The sequence below is a fragment of the Protopterus annectens genome, chromosome 10.part0, assembly GCF_019279795.1.
Source record: "Protopterus annectens isolate FY-2018-M chromosome 10.part0, PAN1.0, whole genome shotgun sequence".
In the NCBI taxonomy this organism is placed as follows: Eukaryota; Metazoa; Chordata; order Ceratodontiformes; family Protopteridae; genus Protopterus; species Protopterus annectens.
Genome location: NC_056744.1, coordinates 1,746,053,986 through 1,746,071,688, shown reverse-complemented (window position 1 = coordinate 1,746,071,688; position 17,703 = coordinate 1,746,053,986). Strand labels below are relative to the sequence as shown.

At 41.2% G+C, this 17,703-nt stretch overlaps 1 protein-coding gene across 4 annotated transcripts in view; it reads right to left on the bottom strand.

Annotated features, from left to right (window-relative positions):
- The window catches only part of LOC122813971, a 1,592,156-nt gene that overhangs the window by 517,362 nt on the left and 1,057,091 nt on the right, over positions 1–17,703 (bottom strand). For all 4 annotated transcript variants that reach the window (XM_044086526.1, XM_044086527.1, XM_044086529.1 and 1 more), the window contains one exon: positions 8,837–8,959. In XM_044086526.1, the coding sequence (XP_043942461.1) occupies positions 8,837–8,959 (123 nt within the window). The remainder of the gene's footprint in view (positions 1–8,836; positions 8,960–17,703) is intronic.

Here is a 17,703-nt window from a genome sequence, read left to right as displayed (position 1 = left end):
ATTTGTTGAATCAAGACACAGACAGACCACACAAGTATAACGTAGACATCACACCCTATAATCAGAACAATAAGTATGTGACTTGTGTACTGGGGTAGAGGGGGAGTGGTACATACACCAACATGTGGTCGCAGTGCTTACTACTTCCTTGAGTGTAACACAACTACTGGTTATGTGAAGGACATGCACATCAGAGGCCATAATAACTTCATGGTTCCCAACCTTCATCACAGCAGTAACTGTGTAGAGTGTACCCTTTTCATGTACTTCCATACACATCTTCCATTGATTTGTAACTGAAGTGTATCACCTTTGTAACAGTGTGCTGTTACACAGCTTATTGGCCATACCTAGGTATTCTTTCTGGTGAATATACATGACTGTCTGATGGTGTGGGACACCAGTAGGTTCATAGGTGATTACTAGGCTAACAACCACAAGGGCCTTTTTAACCCTAGCCATGCATCCCAAATCTCTGACAAGTTCTGATATGCTTGATAAGTGTAAGCAGGGACTTGGAAGATTAATATTTATAACCAGGGGCCTGGGAGATGAACCATTTACAGGTTGCCTGTGTTTGTTAGGGACATAGGTGCCAAGCTAGGAATTAATTTCCTGTTCCCCAGCCAATTGTCTAAGTTGCACTTGAACTGGGTTAGGGAGGAACTCAGCTTCACATGTATGGGGAGCCTGTTCCAGAGATGGGGTTGTCTCTGGGATGCATACCTGTCTCTCTCCAGCAGGTACTATTTATATCTCAGGCAAGGTTTATATCTTTAGAATGGGTAGTTCTGGTGCTGTTTGTTTTGTGGATATGCAGGAGGTCCATCAGAGTGTGGTTTAACAATGCTCTGTATGCCAGGCATAGATGTTGCCTCACAAGCCTCTAGTGGACAGAATACAGGGATAGGGCATTGAAGCGGTCTGCATAGGCATTTTGCATACATCCTGTGTTAGTTTAGTGAGTAACCTCTGTGGACGTTCCATTTGGATATGCTTGGTTAGGTACATACCAAAGGGGGCATTGTACTCAATGATAGGTTTGATGAATGCCAAATACAGTGGAACAGTGACTTCTTTGAACTTAAATGCCATACCTTTGTTTATAAGTTGCACAACACAGAATGATTTCCTCACTACATGTGATGGTCAAACCCTAAATTATTGCTCATGTGTGTTCCTAAGTCCCTGACTACTGGGTCATCTCTAAGGGGTGTGTTGTCAATATGATAGTTAACATGGGTGGATGATTTGCCAAAAGATGTTATTATGCATTTCATGCCATTTAGTTTTAGTCCATGACTGACACCAGTTGCTTGCCTGTGTCAGCCCTTTTTGGAGAATGTTTGTGTCAGTGTGGGTTTCAATGACAGCTCCTAATTTGCAATCATCTGCAAATTTAGTTAGCCAAAGACCATTGACATTGGCCTTGACTTTAGAGAAGTAAATGCCAAAAAGGAGCAGTCAAGGAATGATCCCTGATGGACTCCACTTGTAACTGCCTCTTTGTAGAGCTAGCCTCACCAATTCTAACATCCTAGGTCCTGTCTGTGAGACAGTTGGGTATCCACTGGGCGACATACGGGTTTGTACCTAACCTCTTGAGTTTGTCAACAATTCCCAAGTGGATTATTGTGTCATATGACTTGGCCATGTCAATGTAGGCAGTGTGAACCATTTTGCCCTCATCCATTGCATTGGTAACCTTTTCAAAGAAGTCCACCAGGTTGTGTAGGCAAGACCTGCCCTTGACAAAACCAAACTGGGTTGGGTCCAGTTTCTGGAAGTTTACTATATAACTGTTGAGCATTTCCATGATAATTATTTCCATTGCTTTACAATATAAACAAACTTGTATTCAGGTATAACAGTTTGCACAGCTTCCCAATATGCACCCTACCCCAACTGTATGTCATATCTGTGATAGACATTTTCTGCGTTATTCATGTAAGGATGCTTATGTCACACACACACACACACACACACACACACACACACACACACACACACACACACACACACACACACACACACACACACACACACACACACACACACTCCATTGTTATGTCACCTTATGTGAGAGTCACAGACAGCATTTTTTCACTGTACAGTCCGTACTGTACCATATAGATATGTGCTTGGTGTTGCTGCTGCAACCATCTTCCATTGACATGCCCTATTCTGCTGTACATGCTGGAGTTTTACTTGAACTCTTCCCATGTGTTCATTCCTACAATTCATCTGTGTGTCCCTATTCAATACACACAGTTCCCCTGAGTGATCATTTTACAGGTCATTAACACAGTTTCAGTACAGTATGCCAGGAATGGGATATCACAATACTCTGCACTGTAGGTACATTGTTCTGTACTTTGTTTGGACCATATACTTTTCATTCGTACCGCTCAACTGTCTAGATATTCCCAGGATGTGCAGATGGTTTCCTTAACAAATATGTGGCTTTCTGCCATATCAATGGGATGATTTCTGGACTGATGTGACTGAATATTACAGACATTTGGGTGCATACCTCTCAAATGTCCTGATCTCTGCAGAATGTGTAGTTTTTGTCTCATATCTGTTTTCTTTTCCCTCATAGATTTATTTCCTGGTAAATCAATAGCATGTCATTGCAGTGTGCAGTCAGAAACTGATGACTAACATTTGAGTTTCAAACTCCTTGCTGTTCAGAAAGTTCATGCTAATGTACAACCTATATATTGTATCAGCTGCCTAAGTTTGGAACTGCAATATTACATCTGTCCCTATTTCTGGTCCGTTGTCCCTATTTTTATGGCTTTGTACACATTTCTCGCTTTAAGAGGTTGATAGAGTTACATTCTAAAACATTGCTATGTGAATTGCTATGTGACATCTGTGTCAAATATAAAAAAATGAAAAGACCAATGGTTAGACCACAGCTGAAGATAAAAATGGAATAATCCACGTCAGGAAATAAATCACTTGCAGCTTCACAGTAGTGCCCTTTATAAAACCAAAAGTTGTAACTGAGATGTAGTAGTCAAGGTAGGAAACGGTTCACTTGCAGTTTCACACCACTTTATTAAACAAGAGTAAGCGCTTTCGCGATCTAAGTCAGCTGATCACTTCTTCAGACTCATAAAAACAGTTAAAACATTGGTATTTAAAATATGGTTCAACCAATGAAAACACATATAGAACTATGACATAGACTAATTAAAATTACATACATCAGTACATTAATTTGCCTTATATTCTGCATAAGATGAAATAAAATATACATATAACAGACACATTTTATGTAATAATCCATATTACTTAATGTTTTAGTGGTCTGGATTTTAAAAAAGGTTTCAAGGAAACAGCATTGTTCAATCCAGGAGACCCATCTGCCTGAAGTAGTAAAATCCATCTTTGTTCGGCTTCCTCTACCTTATTCCTTATATCACCTCCCCTCTTACTTTTATTTATTATTTCTAAAACCATGAAATTAAAAATATGTTTCCTATCTTCTTCCACATGTTTTGCTAAAGCACTTGTGTCTTTTTTATTTCTAATATTTCTAAGGTGTTCAAGGATACGTTCCTTTAGACACCTATTGGTTTTGCCTATATAAAAGGCATGACAGACAGTGCAGAAGCTGAAATAAACCAAATTTTGTGTTCTGCAGTCAGCATAAAAATCTATATCAATTATAAATCCTAGTGTAGGATGTTTATATGTAGATTTATTATATAAATAGTCACATGCTGTACAATTTCTGCAAGGAAAGGTCCCCTGCCTATCAGATAGGATCATTCTTTCATTGTTTCTGGATTTATAACAGAGTTGCCTTTTTAAGGACCTCTTATTTCTAAAAGAAAAGCTGGGTCTATCTCCTAACAATTCTCTCAAGTCAGGATCCGACAATAAAACATTCCAATTCTTCTTAAAAATATTACAGAACCTTCTGATGTCACTAGAATAAGTTATAGGGAATCTAACTTTAAAATCATGACCTTCCTTGCTTTTAACATCTTCTATAGCATTTGAGAAGAGCGGTTTACATCTCCCATCCCTATTTTCAATGGTATATTTAGAGCTTTCATTTATGTCTTTCTTACTATAATCTCTGTTTAAGAAGTCTTTCTCTAATATAGTCATTGTCTTCACAAAGCCTTCATCTGTATTATGTAAGCGGCTTATTCTCATATATTGTCCTTTCACTACATTTTTGTGTACAAATGTTGGATGCATACTAGTCTTATGTAAGATACTATTTCTCCATGTAGATTTTCTATACATCCCTGTTGTAAGTTCGTCTAACGCTGTCTTCTTAACCGAAACATCGAGGAACTCTAAGTCCCTGGAATGTTGGCTAGTGAATCTTAAAAATTCAGTGGTGCTATGTAAGTACTCCACCATCTCTTGCAACTCTTCACTAGTACCATCCCATAACAGGAAGATGTCATCTACAAAACATAAATACCATATGATTTTGCCAGCATATTTATTGCTAGCACTTAATACATGATCTTTTTCCCATGCAGCCAATGCTAAGTTAGCGTAGCTGTTAGCACAAGCCGTGCCCATTGCTACACCAACTTTCTGTAGATAAAACTTGTCATTGAATATAAAGACATTATTTTCTAGGACAATATCAAGCAACTCACATATCAAATTAATCTTAGTGCTTTGAAAAACTTGTTTCAAGGTCAGAATATCACGTATTTTCTCAATACCCCATTTATTCGGTATCACTGTGAACAGTGAAGTGACATCCATTGTCACAAACATGTAATTTCTATTAATATTCCTGGTCTTATTATATAACAGTTGCAGAAATGCCTTTGTATCCCTTAGTATAGTCTCACATGATTTTAGGACTATTTGTAAATTTTGTTCAATATAAAATAAGATGGCTTCTGTGGCCCATCCTTTACTGGATACAATAGGTCTCATAGGGGGCTGTGTGATGTCTTTGTGAATTTTAGGTAGACCATAAATAATGGGTATAGTTGGATGTTCTATCTGAAAGTAGTCAAACAATTCCTCTGATACATAATTAGTAATCAATAAGTCAAAAATATATACAGATATCCTGTCAATTATACCTTGTATTTGTCTCTCATTTAGTTCAACATAAGTATCTGTATCATTCAAAAGTTCCATCATTTTCTTGTAATAAAAAAACCTTATCCATTACTACTACACTGCCCCCCTTGTCAGCAGGCCTAATTTCAATGCTGTGAGAATCCTTTAGTTCTGACAGTGCTTCAGTTTCTGATTTACTCAAGTTATAAAATCTAGGTGGAAGATTTTTAGCATGCATCTCTCTAATTTCATGTTCACACACATTAGTGAAAGTTTCAACTGTGGGATGTATCTTGGGTACTCACGCTAACATGTACACTCTGTGTAGGCATTGTGCGAAGTCTACATTGAGTTTATTGAGTCCCCTAAATAGTCTAATTTGAATCAATCCATCATTCATCCACCCATGTTTTTTTTACAAATCATTTCAGTAAAGGTGAATATAGGTTGCACTGCTTTAACATGCATAGCCAACTCAGATTCAAATTACAGAGAACTAAGACATTCAGAAAGGATGATCAGTTATTAATTTAGTCAGAAAGATATTGCTCAGCTAGAAAGGTCCCAAAGATACCTTGTCAAGGAAATCAAGTCTTAAATCTTTCAGATATCCTGAAAGATAACAGTCATTACACGCTGCAGCCTACAGGTTGTTCCAAGATGACCTGTATCTTGCTTTTTGAGCCATGAAATACTCAGTCCTAGTTGACCTCCTCTTTCTTTGCAAAACCAGTATTTCTACAAACACATATATTATGGTTCTAAATCTACACCAGCAAATCAACAGGACTCACTATAGAAATAAGTTGCTGACTCATCTTATTCCCAGCATATGGAATATGTTACCACTACAGGAACATACTACTTTGACTACCTTTAAGCTTAGCTTTGATAACTGGATAGGTAGATACACATTTTGTACCTGCAGTATGTACAGCTCTGCTCGATTTCGAAGGTACACACTATTAAGTACTTAAAAAGGGAGGCAAGAACTTTTAAGTATATCTGCTCAAAGGTGTATATGGTTAAGCACATAATGAACCAAAAGCTGGAGCCACCCACTCACCAAGCCCCCCCTCTATATAGAGGAACCTAGAGGAGCACCACAAGTTTTTATTTAGCTCTTGGTTACAAATTTGGCATATTGTGAGGGATATCTTCCTTCATCATCCCTGTTATTGTCTTCTATGATGACTGGCTTTACTCCATCTAGAAAATCATGTGGGAGTTCTGCATTATAGGATAGTGGAGGAGCTCAAACTAGCCAGAGTTTTGCTGCTGCTGTGGTGATATGGTACCACTGGTGACCAGCTCATCAGTTCTAGTGTCCAGATACCAGTTAATCTATTGTCCTGGTAAGCATACAACTTATGTGATTTAGTTTATAAGAATTCGACTGTCATTAGCATGAAAAAGATTAGTTATACACTGCCAGGTGATTTTTGATTGCATGTTATTTTCTCTTTTTTCCTTTTGTTTAACACATGACATGCTGGTTGCCATAGCCAGCTCATTAGTATTTAAAGGTATATATCCCATATTCTACATCAAGGTCTTCATTTTAGGCCCTTGTTATCTTAGAGATGGTCTTATAGGGATGGCTGCCCAGGAGGATTTGAGGATTTGCTTGGGTATGAATCTTGCTGTTATGGACGTCAGATCTCCTTTTATTAGATATGAAAGTTATGTACTTACCCTAGCAATAAATCTGTGAGAGGTGAGTCCATCCTCTGTAAACCTATCTATTCATATTTCATTATGCCTGATGGAGCTAATCAAGTGGTTCTGCCCTTTATTCTGTACTGCTTGTTTAGTGCAGTTTAACACATCTAATGATCTCTGTGATGCATCATGGGATATGGCAATGATGCTTAACAGGTGGGGAAAGTAATAGTTTGCTGAATGGTACTAATGGGGTAGACTTTCCTATCACAAATCTATTGTTATGGTAAATACATAACTTTTGTTTATTTATAGTGATTATGTCAAAAAGATATCCTTTCTTAATTTGTAATTGTTAGAAAATATCCTGTTTGCCTCCTGACGAGTGACCGATTTCCCCTCTTTAGACACTATGCAACAGCATATACAGAATATAGTAGAAACTTCTGTCGTACATTTCTTCATTTTGCTTGCAACATGCACATTTCAGCTCTGCTGCTGTATTCCATTGGCAGTGGAAGTCAAAATTTGGCATTATAAAATTACTTCTTTTTTCAATTTAACTTTTCAACTGTTACTGACTTAAACATGTTTGAGTTTAATTATCTTGCTGTACGTTTCGGTAATATTGGTGAGGTGTTCTTACAAAAATGCCACATTTAACAACATCATATTAACAGAAATGGCACTATATATGCAGCTAGAACTTTAGAAGATTGCGTTAATTGAAGGACATGTATCTTGTTCACCTAATACAGACTGTATTGTCTAAGTCTGTGGTTCCATAGGCTAAGAGCTGGTTAGAAAATTAACTGAAAGATCAGTGTAGCAAATTACTGTGATATTATACCCAATGGAAAGGAAAAAGACAGATATTCATGCATTCTGCCTATAACTCTGATAATGTATGGAACCCTTTTTTCCTCCATATACTAAACATTTGTCTTCACCTTTCTTCTTCTTGCTTTTGTCTTTCCAAGTAACATATTCTCCCCTATTTCTTCCTCTTTACTAACTAAATGTAAGCCGCGGTGGTGCAGTGGTAGCATTGTCGCCTCACAGCAAGAGGTTCTCCTGTTCGATTCTCGGCTGGAGCACCTTCTGTGTGGAGTCTGCATGTCCTCCCCGTGGTCGAGTGGTGTTCGAAAGACATGCGTGAATGGGCATGCCTTTGTTGAAGGTCGGGTGTTGAGCTGGCACCTTGGCACCGTAAAAATCTACTGCCAATCATTAGCGGACCGGAGTTCCGCTGTGGCGACCACTAACTGGGAAAAGCCAAAAGAAGAACATTTATGGCTGTTGCCTCATCCTATGGATTTTTATAATAGCTTCTACCACTTTTTCCAGAAACAGGTGCATTTCATACCTATGACATGTCAATCCTGTATGTTCAATTGTAACCTCATGACCATCATTTGAGTTAGAGGTGGCATTTAGTAATAAATAATTCTACAAAATTTGTATTGTTTTCTGAAAGGAACATGAAATCCTTTATCACTGATAGCTCTTAATCACAGCCAAAGCTTGTGAAGTTAGTTTGATCAAATTCAGCTGACTGAATGGGCAACCTCCCAAACTTACTTTTCTGTGTAAGAGCAATCCCCCACTACCCGATGAAAGGGGATACTAAGCGTACCCCTCTAATATTACTAACTTTGATGTATTTTTGGTGGAGGATTTGCCAACATGTCTTGACTGAACAGGATTCATGGAATCAGTCCATAATCAACTAAATAAACTGTCTCTATCACACTTTCCATCTAGTCATCTTTTCTGTTGAATATGTATTTAGTGTCTTGATTTGCTCATTACAGATTCTGGCCTGCTTGTTAACTATGCTGCCCTTTTCTCAGTCATCCCTGTCTTTTCTGAGTAAGAGTTGAAATCTGATGCTTCACCCTGAAGTATTTCTGTATAAGGACAATATTGTTTTAGTTATTCTGTGAGTAATACATATACCAGCATCCCACATTAATTATGTACTTTATATGATGTGCAGCAAACACTGCTGATAAAAGTTTGCAAAGATACAATTTAAAGCTAATTCTAACCTAAAATGTATAAATTATGTTGATAATAGAATGCTTGAAATCCACTATTTACATAGCAAGCTTACCTTTTTTATTTTTCTTCTTGAATACATACATGAGTCCGCATATAATTATAATAACAATAAACAAGACAGCTGCGATCGAAATTATCATCTTGGTTGTGTTTTCATTGCATTCTCTGTCTTGTCCTGTTAAAATGACTTAACATTAGCATTTTCTGATCTGTAGCATAGTATTTATTATACATTTTCAGCCATAAAACTATATGCTAGACAAGAAACAGTTCGTTTGGTACAGATTTTCTTAGAGAATACCAACAGTGCACAGTAAGGATGCATGGTTTGATCTGCATCTTTTTATTTGTTGTTAGGCTGATACTAATTGCCAAATCGCATTGTCTATTTTACTGTTGTTTATCTTCCATATGGTTGGTTACTCTGGTAAATAAAAAGTAAATGGGTGCTTAATATTAGGAATCCGGATATATTTGCACTCCTTCCCTTTATTATTGAACCGTCATCAATGTTAAGTTGTCAATCTCGCCTTCTTTCTTGCTTGATGGGTTCGGAGCCGATCCCTCGGCTCCGACTCGGCACTTGCTAAGCTCGAGAGTCACTTTTACCAGCTCGAGGCAGCCCCATATCCCATGATGCAAGGCGGTAAGTACCCAGATCTCGTTTGCCGCTTCGCTTATGAGGTCCTCCTTTTACCAGCTCCTGGTAAGTGATTCACTACTTTGATATTTTAGCCCCTTTTTGCTAAAAACCTTTTAATTTTTAGTTCTAAGTTAATTATAAAGATTTTCTGACAGAAAATTCCCTGTCTCTACTAATTTTTTTAGTCAAACTTTACCCATCCCATCCCCCCCCTGTTAGGGTGTGTGTGTGTGTTTTTCTAGTAATACCTTTTTGGTATTTTATTTAATTTAATTCTTTGACTGGTGTGTGTGTGTGTTGTGAAACACCATGTCAAAGGAGAGGGTCTCAGGCTTTAAGAAGTGTGACTCGTGCTGTCAGAAGATGTCTCTGACAGACGGTCACACTTCTTGCCTGTATTGCCTGGGGCCTCTTCACCTGCAGGACTCCTGTGCTATATGTCATTCCTTCAGCCAGAGAGTCCTGCAGGAAAGAAGAAACAAACTGATACTTAGGGGCCTTCTTACGCCGGAGGGCTCTCCGGCTAAGTCGGCTCCATCTAAATCAGCCAAATCTTCCAAGGCCCAGGCTTCTGTGTCTAAGCCTGCGGCCTCGGCTCCGACTCGTTCTGAGTCGAGATCGGCTCCGGCTGGAGCCGATTCTGGCTTAACTAAGCCTTCGGCACCGATGGCTATCGGTGCCGATTCTGCATCGACCACTTCGGTGTCGGCTCCGATCGGTTCCGACCACCATGTGGCACAGGCATCGGTGTCGGCTCCGATCGGCTCCGACACCGTTACTTTTGTGGCTGTATCGGCTCCGGCTGGAGCCGATGCATCGAGGCTTCCTGTCGGCTCCGATAAGTTGTCGGCTCCGACAGGGTCTATAGTTTCATCGGTTCCGATGGCTCATTCCAGGAAGAGGTCGAGGTCTCCTTCCTTGGAGCCGATACTTTCGGCTCCGGCTTCACCTCTCCTTTCGGAATGGAGCCATCGGAGCCGATCTTCAAGGTCATCCAGACTTTCAGACCATGACTTAGAGAGAGTGGTCAGCAGATTACTTAAGTCACAGGCACTGGCCCAAATGTTACATAGTCCGTCTCAACAGACGACTGTTGGTCCACACCCTGTTACAGTTCCTCCTTCAACTCTACCCCAGAGCTTGGAGTTGGAGTCTTCGGGAATAGTTACTGCTACGGCTGGAGGACAGATACCCCCTTCTGTTCCTTCAGCCTCTACTCTTATCTCCTCTTCGAGACCTTCCTTAGAGGGATTCGGTGGTCGGGCTTCCATGGTCTCCTCCGAGGGGGTGAGTGGCATCGGACCCTTGTCCGAACCCGCTCTTCCCTTGGAGCCTCGGCCTTGGCGAGCTCGGCTCCGACATCTGCCTCGAGACTTCCCTTCGGTGGTCCCTGGAGTTCCTAGTTCTTCGAACGGGCTCTCTCGGACCTGCCTGGGAGGGAGCATTCGAGGTGATGAAGAGTGTGCTGGCCACTGGTATCAGTCAGCAGTCTGTTCCCTTAGCTCCTCCCTCTATAGTGCCTGTTGACATCTCTGCCACTTCTCTTGCTACAGGATCCAGAGATCCTCCGCCTCAGGTTTCCCCATTGGGAATTTCCCCTCTTCGAGGATTCTCCTGATGTTTCGGGAGATCCTCCTAGGAAGAGGACTTGTAAGAGGAAGCATGTAGACTCCCGAGTCTGTCACTGGATACTGACTTTGATGAGTCAGAGGGATCCCCAAGATCCCCTCTGAGGATGTCTCCTTCTCAGACATCCTAGAACTCCTTAAACAGAGGGAAACTGGCCCACCAACAATCCCTCTGAGGATGAGTCAGTATACCTAGAGGCGTTTGGATCTCGGCCCTCCACCTCCTGGGTGTCTCCGCCTTCGACCCCTGATGCAGGTTATTGCCCGAAGGCGTGGGCAGCTCCTGACTCTGTAGAGCCAGTCCCTAGGAGGCCTTCAAAATTTATCACTGCCCCGTGTGACAAGCAATTCCTCACTAAGGGTGTCCCCGCTGATGCCATGGTGGTGTCTGCTGCCACCAAGAAGGAACTTGCAGATCCTTCCGCCGTCCATCCTCCTAATAAGGACTCTAGGACCATGGATAGGTACGGTAAGCGGATGTTTTCCTCAGCGACCTTTGCTATGCGTTCGCTGAATTACCTATGTCACTTCACCAGACTCCAGAGGGATATCCTTAAGGAGCTGGGTGAAGTAGTACAAGATCCTACAGCTGCAGGAGCTCAAGAAAAGATTGCTTCGCAGCTAGGAACCCTTAATTCCATTGCAAACTCCTCCATGCGGCTAATATCATATGCTGCTGATGGAGCGAGTAGAGCCGCAGGTACAGGTGTGGCTCTTAGACGCCAAGCCTGGATGCGGCTATGTGACTTTGCAGATCCCTTCAAGGCGTCCTTCACAAATTCTCCCTTTGATGGGTCAGCTTTGTTTGGCCCTCAGGTGAAGGAAACTTTGACCAGGTGCGAGCAGGACGGCAAGACTCTTTCTGCTGTAGGAGTCCGTTTTTCCACCCCTTCTAGACCTTATCCCAAAGGACAGAAAGGTGGAAAAATGTGGTTCCGTAAATCCCAAGGAGTCACGCCGGATTCATGTGGTCAGTTTACCCCTAGAGGCAGAGGGGGTAACAACAACAGACGCCGCTCTAGAGGCAGAGGGGTTCCAAAAAAACAGGGAAACAGAGAGCCTCTCTCTGACAAGCCCTTTCAGCATCCCTGAGATGTTGCCCGGCTGTCCCTCCTTGGAGGCAGTCGGGGGAAGATTATCACTGTACCCAGAAGCCTGGCATTCCCTCACTCAAGACAGATGGGTACAGTCGATCATATCCAAGGGTTACATAATTCCTTTCGAGGAAAGTCCTTTCCCCTCAAATTCCCTTCCAGATGTACCACCTGGTCTAAGGGAAATTGCAGAGTTAGAAGTTTCAAAACTACTGCAAAAAAGAGCCATTCAGCCAGTTACAACAGACCATTCAGAGCCCGGAATCTACTCAAGGTTCTTTTGGTCCCCAAAAAGACGGGAGACTGGAGACCAATATTGATCTCAGCAGACTCAACAAGTCTGTGAGGAAGACAAGATTCCGAATGGTCACTCTTCAGTCAATTCTGCCCTTCTTACAGAAGGACAACTGGATGTGCTCAATAGATCTTCAGGATGCGTACTATCACATCAAAATTCACAGATGCTCCAGGAGATTCCTCCGCTGTCGGTTGCGGTCCAGTCATTTCCAGTTCAGAGCCCTGCCCTTTGGTCTCAATATAGAGGCCAGAGTATTCACCAAATGCATGGCAGTGGTCACGGCTCACCTGAGACGCCAAGGATTCCAGGTGTTTCCGTATCTCGACGACTGGCTCCTGTCAGCCACCACCAGGCATCAGCTTATACAAGCCAGGGATTACACAATAAATCTTTGTTCTCATTTGGGCATCTCGATCAACTTCCAAAGTCATCCTTATCGCCCTGCCAGTCTATTACCTTCATAGGCAAACTTAAATACTGTTCGGATGTCAGCTACCCTTACAGATCAAAGAGTTTCAGACATTCAGAGTCATGTCAGGATCATTCTGGCCAACAAGAAAGTACAGGCCAGAATGGTTCTAAAGGTATTAGGCCTCATGGCTGCGGCCATTACTCTTCTTCCCTTGGCTCGATTCTACATGCGCCTTCTTCAGTGGATGCTGTTCACACAGTGGTCGTACCAACAACTTCCAATGCGTCACCAGATTCTGGTGACACAGACTTGCAAAGATCATCTTGCTTGGTGGATCACATCTCCTCAGGTTCACCAAGGCAGATACTTTGTACCCCCATCCCCGATAGCCACTGTCACCACGGATGCCTCCCTGATCGGGTGGGGGGGTCATTATCAGGGCAGGATGGTTCATGGGACGTGGCAGCCGTTCGAGTACCACCTGCACATAAATGTCCTGGAGATGAGAGCAGTGCTTTTAACGTTGCAAGCCCTCAACGACTTTCTTCCCATAGGGACAATTGCAGTCCACACAGACAACATGTCTGTAGTTTGGTATATCAACAAACAGGGCGGAACCAAGTCCTACCCCTTGTGTCGAGAAGCGCGCAGACTATGGCAATGGGCGATCTCCTCTCATCGGTTTCTGGTAGCAACGCATATCCCTGGGAAAACCAACATTGTAGCGGACAGATTGAGCAGAGCTATTCTCATGCCTCACGAGTGGTCTCTCAAGCAATCTATAGCGGAAGAGATTTTTCTGGAATGGGGACGTCCATGTTGCGATCTTTTGCTACTCCCCAAAACAGCAAATGTCCAGACTTCTTCTGCCTCTTCCTCTATCAGGCCATCCCCAGAGACGCTCTGACCCAGGATTGGCCCCAGGGACTTCTTTATGCCTTCCCTCCATTTCCTCTGATCCCTCAGGTTATCCAGAAAGCTACCGTTTTGAGAGCCAAATTGATTCTCATTGCCCCTTACTGGCCTCGACAAGTTTGGTTCCGTTCCTCCATCATCACCTTTTGGTGCAGCCGTGGCATCTGGACCCAGTGCCAGATCTTCTGATTCACCAATCGGGTCAGCTGCACCGGTCTATCCCTTCTCTCAACCTCTCAGCATGGTTGCTCCACTTCCTTCCTTAGCCAGGCTTCCTTTGATCTCTAACCCAGTTAGAGACATCATAGTAGCTTCGTTAAAATCCTCTACCAGGAGGATTTATACAAGCAAATGGAAATGCTTCTCTTATTGGGCTAAGGCCAAGAATATTGATCCTTTCACTGCCCCTGTTCAGGCAGTCCTGGACTTCTTAGCAGAGATTTTTCATGCAGGCTCCTCTTCTTCCACAGTCAGAGTTCAATTGGCTGCTATTTCCAATTTTCATGTCGGGATAGCAGATCATAATATTATGTCCCATAGGCTCTGCAGGGCCTTCTTGAAAGGAATTTTCCTACTAAAGCCTCCAATCAGGAATCCTCCTCCTCAGTGGGATCTAAATTTAGTGCTGACATCCTTGATTCTTCCCCTTCGAGCCAGCTGTTTCTTGTTCCCTGAAATTTCTTTCTTGGAAAACTTTATTCCTAGTGGCTATTACATCGGCCAGGAGGGTGTCTGAACTTCATGCTCTATCGGTTCGACCCCCCTATTTGGTTTTTCACAAAGACAGAGTATCTTTGAGAACTAATCCAACCTTTTTGCCTAAAGTCGCTTCAAAGAACAATTTGAATCAATCCATTGATCTCCCTGTATTTTTCCCAAACTATTCAGACAGAGCTGAACAAAAGCTACATTATCTTGATGTCCACCGTCAACTTAGATATTATTTGGACAGAACAAAAAATTTAGAAAATCTGATCAACTTTTTGTTTCCTATGCGGATAATAAAAAAGGCCTTCCTGTTTCTAAAGTGACCTTGTCCAGATGGCTTTCTTCGGTCATCTCTGAAATTTATCTGCTCAGGGGAAAACAGCTGTGCTCAAAACCTAAAGCACATTCAACTAGGAGCTTAGCTACTTCTACAGCCTTTCAAGCTAGACTTCCTTTAGACACTATTTGTGCAGCGACCACTTGGGCCACTTCTCACACTTTTGTTTCCCATTACAAATTGGACTTGGCCTCCAGGGACAGAGCCAGTTTTGGCTCTACAGTCCTCAAGAGTTTGTTCCATTGAGCCACCCAGGATAGAGGTGCTAGGGACGCGGTCCCATCAAGCAAGAATGAAGGCGAGATTGACAACTTAACATTAAGAAGTTATGTACCTACCATAACGTTCCATGTTAGTTGTCTTCTCTCGCCTTCTTTCTTGCGGCCCTCCCTCCTTCCCCCTGGCCTGGACAGACCTTGTTATAAGAAACTGTTATGCTGAAGACCATTCAGTCCTGGTCCTTCTTCCATCTGTAAGTTTTCTTTCTTCCTTTGGGAAGTATTTTATGCTTGGTGCTATTGCCCTTTGTCATCAAACGAGATCTGGGTACTTACCGCCTTGCATCATGGGATATGGGGCTGCCTCGAGCTGGTAAAAGTGACTCTCGAGCTTAGCAAGTGCCGAGTCGGAGCCGAGGGATCGGCTCCGAACCCATCAAGCAAGAAAGAAGGCGAGAGAAGACAACTAACATGGAACGTTATGGTAGGTACATAACTTCTTATTTTCAACCATTGTGTAGAGTATTTACACAAAAGATATACCTCCTTCACTTGCCCTGAAAAATCTCAGCTGTCTCAGGCAATGTAACAGTATACGTTGTCTTTGCTTACAATATGGTTATATGTATACATGGTAGCAGTCTGTCTTCTCAAATGGATTGTGACAGATGCAAATAATCTCATTCATAGTCCACTGAAACTCAATTCAACTCACCAAACACTGAAAAGCAAGGAGACATGGACATGCCTTCATGTAAGATCCATGTTAAAGCCTGTTTCAGGGGTTCCATGCATCAAACTTTGTTGAATGTGGTTTGAAATTTTGTATATTTGTCACAAGTCATTCAAGAAAACTTACTATAATTGTATACACACAATATACATATAGAAAAAAAATTACACTTTCTGACTGTTGTGATGATTAACTTTTATATGTTTTCAAAGAAACATAATATAAGCAAAGCTAACATGCACACTGCATTGTGGCATTAAAGAAAATTCCACATTCAGTGATGGAATTCACATACATATTACATATGAACAGTCTATGTATGATCTCTGTACTGAGCGATTGTGATCAGTCTTATATGTCTAGAATATGTACATACAGCAATTTGAACAGTATAATCTCTTACAGCAGCATGTAGATCTGATTCAGCTCTATCATAATTGTAACCAGGATCAGTCAATAATGTATTTTCGGGCTGAAATGAATTATCACTCAAAGAAACATTTTTCACTTTTTGAGAGTGGTGAAGATTTCTTTAACTTTGTTACCACAGATAATTTCTTTAAGCCTCGACACACTGACAGCTAAATATCTGCTGAAGCTGGCTGCTTAATCATGTTTCTTGTATACACATTCATCTCAGGACCTCAAAAAACAGTCTAGGCTACTACTTAGAACCAGTCACAGTTCCTGGATTATTACTTTTCTTTTACAAACCAAAATGTAGAGTTGTCCTTATTGTCTCATCTTTTTGTGTCAAAGAGATGTCTTTGACATTTCACAGTAAAACTTTTGTTTACATTATCTCTTGCAAAGTTCATTAGCACTTTGTGTACTGTCAGGTACTAGCAATGAGAATGAAGTAGGTAGTTTAAACATGAGATGTATCCAAAAACATTTGTGCAGCAGAAGGCTTCATAGACTGCAATGGCATATTGCTGTAGTCTCTGTACTTTAAAATTGACAAATAATACAGCATTCATGAATTGTCATACTTTCTAACATGATTTTATCTATCTTGGCCCTTCCTTTCACTTGTCAATTGCTTTGTGGGTACTTAGCTCTTGAGATAATGTACATGAATTCCCACTGATTCCAAAATGATAAGTATACTCCAGATAATTTTTCCTCAGGTAGACAGCAAATGTTGGAGGCGTGATGAAGAAGAAAGGTAGTTGGGAACATATTTTCTGGGAGTGTGGTGAGTTGGCAGACTTTAAGGATTCCCTGAGGGATGCACTGTCGGAGATGCTGGGTGGGCAAATTGGTGTGATGAGGGAGATGATTCTTCTGAGCTATGATACAGAATTGGAATTGCCTAGACATGGTAAGGCCTTGCTGTGTCTAATTATGGTAGCTGCCAAAAAAAAGCAATTATTAGAAAATGGAAATCAAACTCTAAACCAACTATACTAGAAGTAGTGAATATAGTAACAGAGATAAAACAACTGGAATTGAGATCTTTAATGGTAAGAGCAAACTACATAGGAAAAAAATGGGAAGTAATACATAAAAGGGAGGAAGGAGATTTAAAAGCAGGCAGGACTTAAATGAGCCTTATAATGTTTGATTGAAAATGACTGGGTAGATTATAAGTTATGTATAATGCTTGCATCTGGGAGTGTGTCAGTATAGTTTGTGATGTAAAATGTTTGCAGTTAGGATTGTCTTGGTGTCATTTGTTTTTATTTGTATAAATGGATGATTGCCTATGTTGTTAGTGATGGTTTAATAAAGATGTTTCTTGTTTTAAAAAAGGGCAGGAATTGAATAATTTATGTAATGTTGCTTAGGTTATATGATATATAGCAATATATGTGAAGTATAAAGTTTGTAAATGTGAACTTGTCAATACAGTTTGATTTGATTTTTGTGTATAAATATAAATTTGCCTATGTTACAAGTGATAATTCAATAAAGGTGTTTAAAAAATAAG